A 12,891-nucleotide genomic window follows, 5' to 3' on the forward strand; every position below is an offset into this window, starting at 1 on the left:
TGGGACAGGACCGGCCAGGTAGTGGGGATCGGGAGCCACAGAAGCTACTTGATCAAGACGCCTAGTGGCCGCACCCCATGGCGTAACCGCAGGCATGTCCGGCCATTCCGTGGGATCGTCGCGACCCAGCGAGCAGATCCAGATCCAAGCCGAGCAGATCCGAGCCAGAGAAGACGCGAGACGTTGTCACCGACCCCGGCTCCGGTAAGCCGCAAGACGGTGCGGTTTTCTCTGGGCGAGTCTGAGCTCTCCCCACGACGGAGCAGCCGACGACGTCAGCCCCCAGAGAGACTCCAGGTCGATCCGAGGCTGAAGACATACGGACCGACCTGGGGGGAGGTGTGAGGTTCGGAGAGTTGTATTGCCACCATGGGCGACCCCCAGTTATTGGTCGTCACCATGGCAACGCGAGTGTGACATTGTTCAGCGGTTGGTTTGATCGACCCCCACCAAACACGATTTGGTAGCACTGTAATGACGCCTGCTGGGCGTGAAGTTTTCCCTTCACCATAGGGTTTACACACAAATTGGTCAAAGTTTGAGCCAGGATATACTAGTCTAAAAATGCAAAAAACGAATAAATTTTGGTATCAATAGATTCAGCATTTCATCGTGTGCCTCAAACCGTCCACCATTTGGCCTCAAAGGAGGTAAAAATTATTCAAAATCGAAGTTGAAAAGATGCTTTCTGAGCACATAATCTGGTAGCAATCACGTGACCTGCTATAAGCAGCTTATCGATAATTTACAAACATAATTATTAAAATGCTGCTTTAAACAACATTAATCATACATTTTGAGCTTTCAGTACTTTAAATAAGGTCAAAACATCGCAAAACACAAAAGTTAATACAATAGTCACGTGGGTGTCAGGAAATGTCACAGGTGCTTCAAATTTGTGACTGGGGCTTTACTTTCAAACATCGGATCTACCTGTTTCTTATAGGTATCTTGGGTTTGATCGGGGTCGATCTGTCGAGTGTTGGACGCATTGTAATGTAGCTCAATATAAATGACGTTTATTCCATGACGCTTTAGTTATATTGCACGAACTATGACCCACGGATAAGAATCACACACCTAGGTATAGTTATATTAGTAGGCATACCATCACCGTTTACTGCTATCAGTACACCCCCGGCCCCCGCGGATGGATAGCGGATCGGGATCCACTAAAGCTCCACAAATCCACCAAAGCCCATCTCGACTGAAAGGCATAAATTGGTTTCCTTTCTTTTCTTAAAGATGTCATTTTTATGCCTAAATAAAACATAAGTAAAGCTTGACTTGATATTATATCCTTGAAGCCAAGAAGCTTAGTAACAGGCGTTCCTCCGGAAAAGTGCATTCTGAAGCTAAAGTGATTGTACTTACCTACATACCTATAGTTGAACAGACCATGCAACCTTTTAACGAATTTCAATTGTTTTATATCGCGAAGGTAATAATTTATAGCAGACCATGTCCAGTGAACGTGATTTCGCACCGGGCGCATATCCTCCTTTGACCTATCCTGCGGTTGCTCTCGCAATCTAAAGTACTTTTGATATTTTGTCACGCATTGAACTCTTTGTAAAACGTTGTGACATATTTGACGCAATGCTCCATTGCGTTTAGTTTCCATGTCCAAGATGGTGTGAAAATGTTATGGATATTTAGCGCCGGATTTTAAATATTTCATGAACATTAATGAAGATGAAATGAATTAAGGGATACCCTATGTTATTGAAGTACGAACAGCAGATAGCAATTGATTATTGCTAACCGTTTTCATGGGAAAATACGTCGTGGCAGTAAATATCGAGAAAAGGGATCTGAAACGGTTACATTACACTGAATTAGCCATGATCGGTAATATTCACATGTGTTCCATTTTCTACATGATTGTTTTATATATTATTTACTTGATAAGATCAAGATATCGTCATGAGTGACTACAGCAAACTTGCGGTGTCAGCGGTATTGCTGATTTTTATTTCACGGTAAGCTGATCATTAATTTCTTGCCTGTTACTCTAAATCAAGTCAGCACAACACATTTAATGTTCAAACAGCGTTGTGTTCCTCTGGCTCATGGGCTCAACACTGTTCATACTCGAGCAGCATCAATCAGCATGCACAAGACTCCCTGCAATTCGTAATTGTCTATCACCATTCAAACGCAGCCCGAAGCGCAAAAGCCCGCGGTGGCGCAGTGCCCTGCGGAACAGCCTACCTAACAGGCGTTCTGTCGGCGCTGCCTTGCGGCACAGTATAACTGTCAGGCAGAGCCGCTCCGAAAAACTAGTTTCCATGTCCAAGATGGTGTGAAAATGTTATGGATATTTAGCGCCGGATAAATACCTACGCCAGTAGAGTTGCAAAATTTCCCTACCGCACTACCGGCATGCCGGTAATTTTTCACTACCGCAGGTTTTTTCGTGGTAGGTATCTGGCATGTCTTGCCGGTAGCATGCCGGTATTTTTGATTTTGCACAAAAAATTATCAGCATATGATTCAATCAAACTTTGGACACTAAGAGGCTATTGAATTGTAATAAGTTGGACAATGGGTGGCTGTTGGGTGGGGCGGTTACTGAAATTGCCAAAATGTGACATCTCATGTAGGGGCAAGCCAGGATCAAGAATGCATGTTTTTTATCATGCCGGTAATTTGGCGTTTTTTTTTTTTTTTTTTTTTTGCTTGGGACGTGGTAGCATGCCGGTATCCCAGAAAATGTTTGTGGGGCGGGGCGGTGCCGGTAGCAGCCCATTGGGAAAACTTTGCAACTCTACCAGTCAGCTCACAGCAACGGCTTCCCGGAACGACCACACACAAGTCTTTCAAAGAATGGTTTGATGGCTGGCTTGATGAAACAGCCGTTAATTTGGTTATGTTATATTGCCTCTCTGTTATGTCACATAACTTATGTGCTCATTTGTAAGCTATATATTTTGTGCCTTTATATTCAATAAAATGAAAATAAAAGAAAATCTATTGGGTTACCTAAGTCTGGGGCATTCCACGATAGATCGACCAAAAAAAAAAATAAATTGACACCCTCATATTTTATTTTTCGCTCAAAATTGGTGTATATGGTAGAAATGGGCGGGAAAGCCAGCTGTGGCAAGGATAATTTTTTTTGACCTACAGTTTTCGAGATATAGCCTCGGGCAATTCCTGGAGGTCACGCAGCAACCCTATGTTTGGCGGCTCATAACTCAGAAACTATTGATTTTTGTATAAGGATAACTTTATGTTTTCCAACTCAAAATTAACCAAGAAAACTTTTCGCTATCTCGGATTTTCGATTTTCGAAAATTTTGGTCACGTGACCTCTTGACCTATTTTTTGAAGAGTGACCTTGACACTTTCCCACCTGAAAGTTAAAATTTGGTCTGATGACGATTCAAGCCTTATCAATGGTCGTTCATATGCGACAATAAAAAACATGGCTATCGGCCTGCATTGACCTCAGGTCAGGTCATCTTTGTGACCTGCCCATTATAAGTCAATGGCAAAAGTACCGGCTAGGCCACTAAAACGCATCGGACTGGTACAGTTACTTCATAATCATACCATATTAGGTTATTATTGATCACTCTGGTGCAATTTTGCATCAGTGACCCGCGGAAAGGTCATCCGAGGTTACATTATGACTCACGACATTCATATGCCTTTTATGTCTATATCTTTTGATAGAATAGGTATAGGGATTTGGGAAACACATCAATTAGTTCACTTTGGCCAGGCGCATCATGCCATACGCAGCCTTATATGTTAAGGTCATTTCGTGACCTTGACCTAGGGTCAAATTTTGGTCAAATTTCATATTTGACCTTTCGAAATAAAAACTTATACAATTCGATCCGACTGGAAAAAGCAAACACGATGGCGCTATTTTATACATCTGACTTCATAAACATAATAAGATATTGGCGAAAAACGTTTTTATTCCGTGAAAAATGTTTATTTTCAGCCAGATTAAATAACAATATTTTGGCGTGGTAAAGGCATTCGAGGTGCATAGACACGTTGGCGTAAGTACTTGTACCTAAGCAATTCACGCTCATATGACTCGGTGTTGCGGTCATTTCTACAGGTACCAATCTAAAGAAAATAGCATAGGTAGATATGTGATGATCAGCAGTTTCGTACATTTGGCATGAATAATAATCACTCACATAAATCACTCACAAGCTCGCTTCGCCAGGGCCAAAACTGTGAAGGGGACGAGACAGTACCACAGATTCTGTCCAGTTGACCTGACCACAGTCCGCGTCCACGAGCTTTCAGAAGATCGGGAGGGCAAGGAAGTCAAAGTGTCTTAGATAAGCACATACAAAGTAGACGAGCTTGGAAAGTTGCACTGTTGGATCGGACCAATGTTGTGTTGTGTTGTTGTGAATATGTTGTCGGTTTGCTGTGTGCCGTGCGTGCCGATTAGGGTGTACATAGGAAAATGTTTTATGTGAGTGATTATTATTCATGCCAAATGTACGAAACTGCTGATCATCACATATTCTACCTATGCTATTTTTTTTTTTTTAGATTGGTACCTGTAGAAATGACCGCAACACCGAGTCATATGAGCGTGAATTGCTTAGGTACAAGTACTTACGCCAACGTGTCTATGCACCTCGAATGCCTTTACCACGCCAAAATATTGTTATTTAATCTGGCTGAAAATAAACATTTTTCACGGAATAAAAACGTTTTTCGCCAATATCTTATTATGTTTATGAAGTCAGATGTATAAAATAGCGCCATCGTGTTTGCTTTTTCCAGTCGGATCGAATTGTATAAGTTTTTATTTCGAAAGGTCAAATATGAAATTTGACCAAAATTTGACCCTAGGTCAAGGTCACGAAATGACCTTAACATATAAGGCTGCGTATGGCATGATGCGCCTGGCCAAAGTGAACTAATTGATGTGTTTCCCAAATCCCTATACCTATTCTATCAAAAGATATAGACATAAAAGGCATATGAATGTCGTGAGTCATAATGTGACCTCGGATGACCTTTCCGCGGGTCACTGATGCAAAATTGCACCAGACTGATCAATAATAACCTAATATGGTATGATTATGAAGTAACTGTACCAGTCCGATGCGTTTTAGTGGCCTAGCCGGTACTTTTGCCATTGACTTATAATGGGCAGGTCACAAAGATGACCTGACCTGAGGTCAATGCAGGCCGATAGCCATGTTTTTTATTGTCGCATATGAACGACCATTGATAAGGTTTGAATCGTCATCAGACCAAATTTTAACTTTCAGGTGGGAAAGTGTCAAGGTCACTCTTCAAAAAATAGGTCAAGAGGTCACGTGACCAAAATTTTCGAAAATCGAAAATCCGAGATAGCCAAAAGTTTCCTTGGTTGATTTTGAGTTGGAAGACATAAAGTTATCCTTATACAAAAGTCAATAGTTTTTGAGTTATGAGCCGCCAAACATAGGGTTGAAGCGTGACCTCCAGAAATTGCCCGAGGCTATATCTCGTTAACCGCTAGTCGAAAAAAAAAAATTATCGCCACAGCTGGCTTTCCGGCCCAAAACAACCCCCTAGACGAATTTTGAGCGAAAAATAAAATATGAGGGTGCACAGCTTTGGTCGATCTATCGTGGAATACTTTACTCATTACTGACGTGTTTTACAGGGCAATAGCAAATGATGCATATACGGGAGGCCGCTCACCCTCCATTCCGAAGTGTTCTCCGCCATCTCTGTGCTACCCCGATCCTGTCCTGTTTGAAAACTACACCAGACGGCGCGAGCTGCGATGTCCTGTGGACAACCTGCATTGCGATATACAGTACCAAGGCAGAGCTGATTGCGTTGTAAGTACAATGAACGCACCGAGTTCCACTTATACTGCCTGTAATTCATGCATGTCATTTCTCATAAATGCAAAACATCTGAAAAGACATTCAATGAGCTTACCCAAAGACTTCTGAAACATAAAAATAGCAACTTGCCTATCGAATGACCTTACTCTGATTTTTATCCCCCTCGCATTTTTGTATTTTCAATTATCAGTGTTCTTTACTGACCATATTTTCATGGTACCTGATCGTCTTATAAAAAGCAAAACAAATTTGATTGGCACCGTTTGATCTACGGGATCCGATTGGCGATTACATTCACTTTTATTTATGAAGATAATTAATTTTTAGGCAAATGTAATGTTTGTTGTTTTAGTTCGTCACAACAAGCACTGTCATCCCTGTTTTATCCGTAGTAAGAATGAAAGTGCAGGTTAACTTGTAACTAATGAGGTAAATCAGCATCTGAAAGAAAGAAATGTTAAACGTTGGCGAGCTTCGATGCTTTATCCCAAATTTCAATTGTATTGTGAATCAAGCATTTGATTTTTATTAGATTGATGCACAACCGTATGTAGCTACATGTATACTCACATTTGAGAAAGATAAGAATTCTATTTGCGAGTCCCCACCAACTACCAATGCGTTTTCTGTTCCCGTCCGCCGCCACCTAAGATGGTGGACACTGAGGCCGCCTACCGGAACGCCTCTGGTGCCGGGGTGACGGCCTCGTCCGAGCAGCGCTGTCGCTGCCGGCCCGCCTGGAGCGGCGACTCGTGTCAGACGGAACGGGACCCGTGCGCCGAGCACGACCCGTGCGGCGCCGACTGGCGGTGCCGGCGCGACCCCGACCGGCCGCTGGGACTCGGCTGCGGCTGTGAGGCCCGGCCCGGCTGGACGGCGGTGTCAGGTGCGGACCTCTACCTACCTATACCGGGAACGGCAGATCGGCCAAAACACGACCATGGCTTCGTTCAGTATACGAGTATTTTTACTCCATTGTGGTTTTAACCTCACCCTTTCTTGTACACTTTCTATGGGCATTTATTTCAAAGCGGTAGGATTTCAGTGCATCGGGGGTAATTATTTTGAATTTTGATGCTCTGGGTCTCTCAATAAATATGTTTTTGCTCAAACTTTTATGGTGAAATAAGTGATGACTCTATGTAAAGTTTGTATTACTCTACATATTTGTTGTGTACTAAATTAGTTTAGGCTCACATCCAATTCACTAGACTTTTATTGAGCGTATGTTAGAGTTTTCGACCTAGCACTACCGAAAGACGACTGACTGTTCCAATCGACCCACAGACCTGATTCCTACCTGCACGAGATCCTTGCGACGGACCAAACGCTCCAGTGCCATGGACGTATGCGTCCGCATGCGAATCTGCAAAAACGGCGGCACCTGCCGTTCGCAAGGGTTCCGGTTCCAGTGCGACTGTGCTCCGGGCTGGCGGGGAAACAGGTGCCAGTGGAGAGCCGCCGTCGTTGAGGAGCGCAACGTGGCACTGCAGAGCTGCATCAAATACCGACTCTGCAAACATGGCGGGACGTGTGTGCCGCTTAGAGACCGCGAGTTTAAGTGCCTGTGTCCCCCCGGATGGAAAGGCGTTGGCTGCAAAACACCAGATGTGGCTGGGGGCTCGGTAAGCAGCCAGGTTCAACTGTGTCAAAGAGCCGGCTCGTGCAAAAACGGAGGCACATGCTTACCTGCTGGCAACGCCTTTAGATGTGCGTGTGCTAATGGCTGGAAAGGAAACCTTTGTGATAAAGTTGCAAACCGTCAGCTCGAACTATGTCAAAGAGCTGGCTTGTGCAAAAACGGAGGCACGTGCTTACCTGCTGGTAACGCCTTTAAATGTGCGTGTGCTGATGGTTGGAAAGGAAATTTTTGTGATAAAATTGCAAACCGTCAGCTCGAACTATGTCAAAGAGCTGGCTTGTGCAAAAACGGAGGCACGTGCTTACCTGCTGGCAACGCCTTTAAATGTGCGTGTGCTGATGGTTGGAAAGGAAATCTTTGTGATAAAGTTGCAAACCGTCAGCTTGAACTATGTCAAAGAGCTGGCTTGTGCAAAAACGGAGGCACGTGCTTACCTGCTGGTAACGCCTTTAAATGTGCGTGCGTTAATGGTTGGAAAGGAAACCTTTGTGACCAAGTTGTAAGCCGTCAGCTCGAACTATGTGAAAAAGCTGGATTGTGCAAAAACGGAGGCACGTGCTTACCTGCTGGTAACGCCTTTAAATGTGCGTGCGTTAATGGTTGGAAAGGAAACCTTTGTGACAAAGTTGTAAACCGTCAGCTCGAGCTATGTGAAAAAGCTGGCTTGTGCAAAAACGGAGGCACGTGCTTACCTGCTAGAAACGCCTTTAGATGTGCGTGTGCTAATGGCTGGAAAGGAAACCTTTGTGACAAAGTTGTAAACCGTCAGCTCGAACTATGTGAAAAAGCTGGCTTGTGCAAAAACGGAGGCACGTGCTTACCTGCTAGAAACGCCTTTAAATGTGCGTGTGCTAATGGTTGGAAAGGAAACCTTTGTGACAAAGTTGTAAACCGTCAGCTCGAACTCTGTGAAAAGGCTGGATTGTGCAAAAACGGAGGCACGTGCTTGCCTGCTGGTAAGGCCTTTAAATGTGCGTGTGCTAATGGTTGGCAAGGAAACCTTTGTGACAAAGTTGTAAACCATCAGCTTGAACTATGTCAAAAAGCTGGCTTGTGCAAAAACGGAGGCACGTGCTTACCTGCTGGTAATGCCTTTAAATGTGCGTGTGCTGAAGGCTGGAAGGGAAATCTCTGCGATAAGGTTGTAAACCGTGAACTTGAACGGTGTCAAAAAGCTGACTTGTGTAAAAACGGAGGCACTTGCAAAGAGGCGACTTCCAGCACGTACCAATGCGCCTGTGTTACTGGATATACGGGCATGTCTTGCCAAATTCCCCCCAAACCCGTCAACACCGCCCTCCAGAACTGCATCAAGCTCAAGCTGTGCCAAAACGGCGGCACCTGTGAGGAATTTGGCAACACAGCGTACAAATGCCTGTGTCGAGGCGGTTTCAGCGGTGTGACGTGCCAGGTCCCGCCAAAGCCGGTCATCCCTCCGGCACTGCAACGTTGTCAGGCCACACGCGCCTGCAAAAACGGCGGCCAGTGCGCCGTCTCCGGTACCGGATTTAAATGCATCTGCACCAAAGACTGGGAGGGCAGCTCATGCTCGTCTCACGTCAATCTCTGCACGGAGAAGGGGCCGTGCCAAAACGGTGCCACCTGCCTCTATGATACGCGGAAAGGATTCGACTGCCGGTGCCCACCAGCCTGGCAAGGAGAGACGTGTCAGGTAAGCATCGAGAGAGAGAGAGAGAGAGAGAGAGAGAGAGAGAGAGAGAGAGAGAGAGAGAGAGAGAGAGAGAGAGAGAGAGAGAGAGAGAGAGAGAGAGAGAGAGAAAGAGAGAGAGAGAGAGAGAGAGAGAGAGAGAGAGAGAGGAGGAGGGAGGGAAGGAGGAAGGGAGGGAGAGAGACAGACAGAGTGCAAGAGAGGGAGATAAGTGGGTGGTTATTAGGTAAATGCATAACTATCTTCATTGAAATGCATAATTGCATTTCAATATCACAAGAAACATTTGCGCATCATTTCGCAGTTTGCCCGCGACCCGTGCAAGACTTTGGAGTGCGGCAACGGGTTCGCGTGCTCCCGCGACCCCACCTCCCCTGCCGGCTACTCGTGCGACTGCGGCAGCAGACCCGGCTGGGGAGCCACTTCAGGCCAGTAGTGACGAGCAACCAAACTGCATTATTAGTGTATTTGACGTGCATCGAACGAAAGGAAACAAAAATTGGGGTATTTTTACATAAGCACTAAGAAAAGACACGTTTTTGTCATGAATAATGAATGTTGCGAACGTTAAACATAGACTTGTTCTCAGCTCAGACGCAATTTATAACGACAATTCAATTACAACGTTAATTTTCGATCGGTGGGCATTGCTTGTAACACTGCCCTTAAGATTTGGTGTCCACAATTTTAACTCGGTTTAGTTAGCCTTAATAATATTAAATCTTAAAATATAGGCATTTTTGTTTACTCTTAGGTATATCGTACTCCAAGTCGAGAAGTTCCTGTGGAAATTTATATATTACAACGCGTTGCAGTTACCAACCCGGTGTGCAAGGTTACGAACTACTGTAAGACGAAGGGCACCCACTGCCGAAACGGAGGCACTTGCATCCCTACAGGCCGTGGTAAGTGACAGTGTACAACTACACTTGTGATGGTCATGCCAATTGAATATTCAAGATCTACGGTCTAGTTACTCGTATGAAAAATTTTGTGGACCATGATAGGTAGGTAATTTTACCTAAGCGTCAAGCGATGCAACTATTTTTAGTATTTTTGCATCTAATGCATTGAGAATTAAGCTAGGATTAGAGGAAAACAATAAAATTCCATTCGTAACATATATGTGAAGCAGAATTCATAAAAAAAATGAACGTACGAATATCATTAATTTAAGCATACGACTTGGCTTCTGTACCTAAGCTCAAGATTACCTATATTGTGCTTAAAACCGTTTCGGAGCTGTTGTCAGCGGGCCCGGTATCCCCGCCGCCAGGTATGTGGCTGTTCAAGTGTCAGTGTCCGAGCGCCTGGACGGGCCAGGTTTGTCAGAAGCCGCTCGACCCGTGCGGCTCCCGGGCGACCGGTGCGCGGCTGTGCGGCGCCGGCTTCACGTGCTCACGGAACCCCGAGTCGGTGGCCGGCTACCGCTGCAACTGCCGCAACCACCCCGGATACGCCGCCAAGTCAGGTCAGACCACTGAAACGCACAAGGATTAGTGTATTTTGCAAGATAAGTATTTTGTAGAGAAAAAAATGTAATGAAGCATCTGACTTTTTAAAAGCGACACACCCTCTCCAGCACATCAATGCGGCTACGGCACCATAATGCTTTTGATGCATGATGGACGCCTGACGGATACCTATCGAAAATGTTAGCACAATCGAACTTCTTGCATTCCTCATTTCTTTCGTTGCACATTTTACAACGTTCTTCCTTCATCTGTCTTATCATTTCCTCTCCCTCTCCTCTCTTTACCACCGCCACCAGCCTCTGATCCGCGCTGCATCATCAAGGACCGGTGTAAGGCGAAGCCGCCGTGTCAGAACGGCGGCACGTGCACCCCTTCAGCCGAGTCTGGCCGCGAGTACACGTGCACGTGCAGTCCGGCGTGGCGCGGCCGGCACTGCGAGGAGCCCAACGACCCGTGCACCACCGCCCTCAACAGGTCAGTCGCAGGGCGGGGTGTCGGTATAACGAATATGGTCAGAGCTACTCACAGTGGCAAATGATTCACTCGGGCGGCTAAATACGCAATAATTTGCTAACCAACTGGTTTTTCCTGAGGGTTATAAGGAGATTCATATAAACGGTTATATGTAAGGCATATAAACAGCTGTAAAAATAGAATACAGCCTTGAGTGTTTCAGACAAATTGGCTTACAAATAAGTATACCCCTCATGGGAACAAACGTATATTAAAAAAACGTGAATGTATTGCGTGTGAGCTGAGTACCTGATGTGCTGGCTGGGTACGGCAGGTGCAGATCTGGCTGGAAGTACCGCCGGGACCGTGAATAGGTATGTTACGTGTATTGATGCACTGGCTGTGTGTGGCAGGTGCGGAACTGGCTGGAAGTGCCGCCGGGACCCGACACACGCCTCCGGGCATCGCTGCGGCTGCAGCTCCAAACCCGGCTGGACCATGAAATCAGGTATTGGCCACATAATATGACAGTAAAATAGATTTTATGTTTCTCATTGTGGTTGTGTGTATTTATCCGACCATATTATATGCTCATTTATTGTACATGTTGTTAATTATATTCCGGACTACTTGTCTGACACTCTGACATTTTGCTTATACATGCTGCATAAGCCCTGTGCACGTGAATAAATACAAATGAACAACTTTCCACCACCCCAGTGACATATGACATATCAGAGACGAGACGTTGGGTGGATTCGCAGTAACTCAGAATGTAGTTCGCAGAGGAATTGCGGTAGGTATTTGTTTTGTTCAATAAAAGCGAGTAATTCCTTATTGCCTATATGCATGCTAATGCAGCACCCATTAATTAAATAAACGAAGTTTGCAGTTCTAGATTATCAATGGCTACATTCTGAGCTTTGACTGGCTTTGACTTCTAATGACATCTGTCGATTATTTGTGCGATTATGTGGATGCGATAATTGCACATGTGCATACTCGTATATGCTACCGCCATCAACTGCTTCTACGAATTTCGATATCCCATTCGTCATCCTTTTTCCTTGGCATCGACTTGGAGGTGAGCTGTCGAAGCTTTCAGCTAGACAAGATGATAAATAGATAAATACCTATACCTATCTCATGATGTATGCATCTAATGATAACAGCGCTGCTATGTTCAATTAGCGGTGGTGCTAATTGTTTTACTTTTATTCGATCGAAAGCGAATGTGCCTAACTGCAAGGTTACTGTGCTGTGCTTTATGGAATGCTGTGATGCCCAAGAGAAGGGTTAAGATCGGTTTTTGCTCCAAGGGACGTCCTTTGCGGGCCGGCCGTGCCCCGCTGACGTGCGGCGCGGAGCTGCAGCGCTGCGGCCGACTGTGCCGTGTGCCCGTGTGCCGTCAGACACGAACCCTTCCTGTGTGGTGGCCGACGCGTGTGCCGCCCGGCGGCCCTGTCAGAACGGCGCCACCTGCCGCCGGCGACCCGGCACCTCGTTCAGCTGTCTGTGCCCGCCGGCGTGGAGCGGTCGGCTGTGTCAGCTGGCGCGCGACCCGTGCCCCAGCCAAAGGGATGTGTGCGGCGCCGGGTTCAACTGCACGCGCAGCGAGGCCAGCCCGGCGGGGTTCACCTGCCAGTGCCGCCGCCGGCCCGGCTGGGCCCGAATCTCAGGTAGCAAACCACTTCCTTCTTAGTGGATTTACCCTTTAAAGGGACCCTCCCACCTTCAAAAGAGTTAATGAATTGGCATGAAAGTGATGTCGCTCGGTTCAGAAAGAGCGAAAACGAATATCTACCAAATTTCACCGAAAAA

The 12,891-nt window shown here is 45.8% G+C and overlaps 2 protein-coding genes across 2 annotated transcripts; both read left to right on the forward strand.

Moving 5' to 3' along the window:
- The first annotated feature begins 1,606 nt into the window (after positions 1-1,606).
- Positions 1,607-9,760, forward strand: LOC122371697 (fibropellin-1-like). The gene is made up of 5 exons (XM_043348241.1): positions 1,607-1,982; positions 5,642-5,822; positions 6,483-6,717; positions 7,119-9,145; positions 9,447-9,760. Exons 1-5 carry the CDS (start codon positions 1,927-1,929, stop codon positions 9,576-9,578), a joined length of 2,631 nt encoding a protein of 876 aa, XP_043204176.1. The 5' UTR covers positions 1,607-1,926; the 3' UTR covers positions 9,579-9,760.
- A 200-nt stretch (positions 9,761-9,960) lies between these two features.
- Positions 9,961-12,772, forward strand: LOC122372441 (protein delta homolog 2-like). The gene is made up of 5 exons (XM_043349610.1): positions 9,961-10,047; positions 10,419-10,613; positions 10,914-11,091; positions 11,484-11,578; positions 12,483-12,772. Exons 2-5 carry the CDS (start codon positions 10,421-10,423, stop codon positions 12,770-12,772), a joined length of 756 nt encoding a protein of 251 aa, XP_043205545.1. The 5' UTR covers positions 9,961-10,047; positions 10,419-10,420.
- Positions 12,773-12,891: the final 119 nt, after the last annotated feature.

Source organism: Amphibalanus amphitrite, unplaced genomic scaffold (genome assembly GCF_019059575.1).
Source record: "Amphibalanus amphitrite isolate SeventyFive unplaced genomic scaffold, NRLGWU_Aamphi_draft 000036F_arrow, whole genome shotgun sequence".
NCBI classification, from domain to species: domain Eukaryota; kingdom Metazoa; phylum Arthropoda; class Thecostraca; order Balanomorpha; family Balanidae; genus Amphibalanus; species Amphibalanus amphitrite.

What these genes read in the sequence shown, in the direction of transcription:
- LOC122372441 (XM_043349610.1), top strand. Translation starts at nt 10,421, where the DNA reads ATGTGGCTGTTCAAGTGTCAGTGTCCGAGCGCCTGGACGGGCCAGGTT. An exon ending in CGGATACGCCGCCAAGTCAG is followed by an intron (nt 10,614 to 10,913) that starts GTCAGACCACTG and finishes CACCGCCACCAG; the next exon opens with CCTCTGATCCGCGCTGCATC. An exon ending in CGGCTGGACCATGAAATCAG is followed by an intron (nt 11,579 to 12,482) that starts GTATTGGCCACA and finishes GTGTGCCGTCAG; the next exon opens with ACACGAACCCTTCCTGTGTG.
- LOC122371697 (XM_043348241.1), top strand. Translation starts at nt 1,927, where the DNA reads ATGAGTGACTACAGCAAACTTGCGGTGTCAGCGGTATTGCTGATTTTT. An exon ending in CGGCTGGACGGCGGTGTCAG is followed by an intron (nt 6,718 to 7,118) that starts GTGCGGACCTCT and finishes ATCGACCCACAG; the next exon opens with ACCTGATTCCTACCTGCACG. An exon ending in GGCAAGGAGAGACGTGTCAG is followed by an intron (nt 9,146 to 9,446) that starts GTAAGCATCGAG and finishes ATCATTTCGCAG; the next exon opens with TTTGCCCGCGACCCGTGCAA.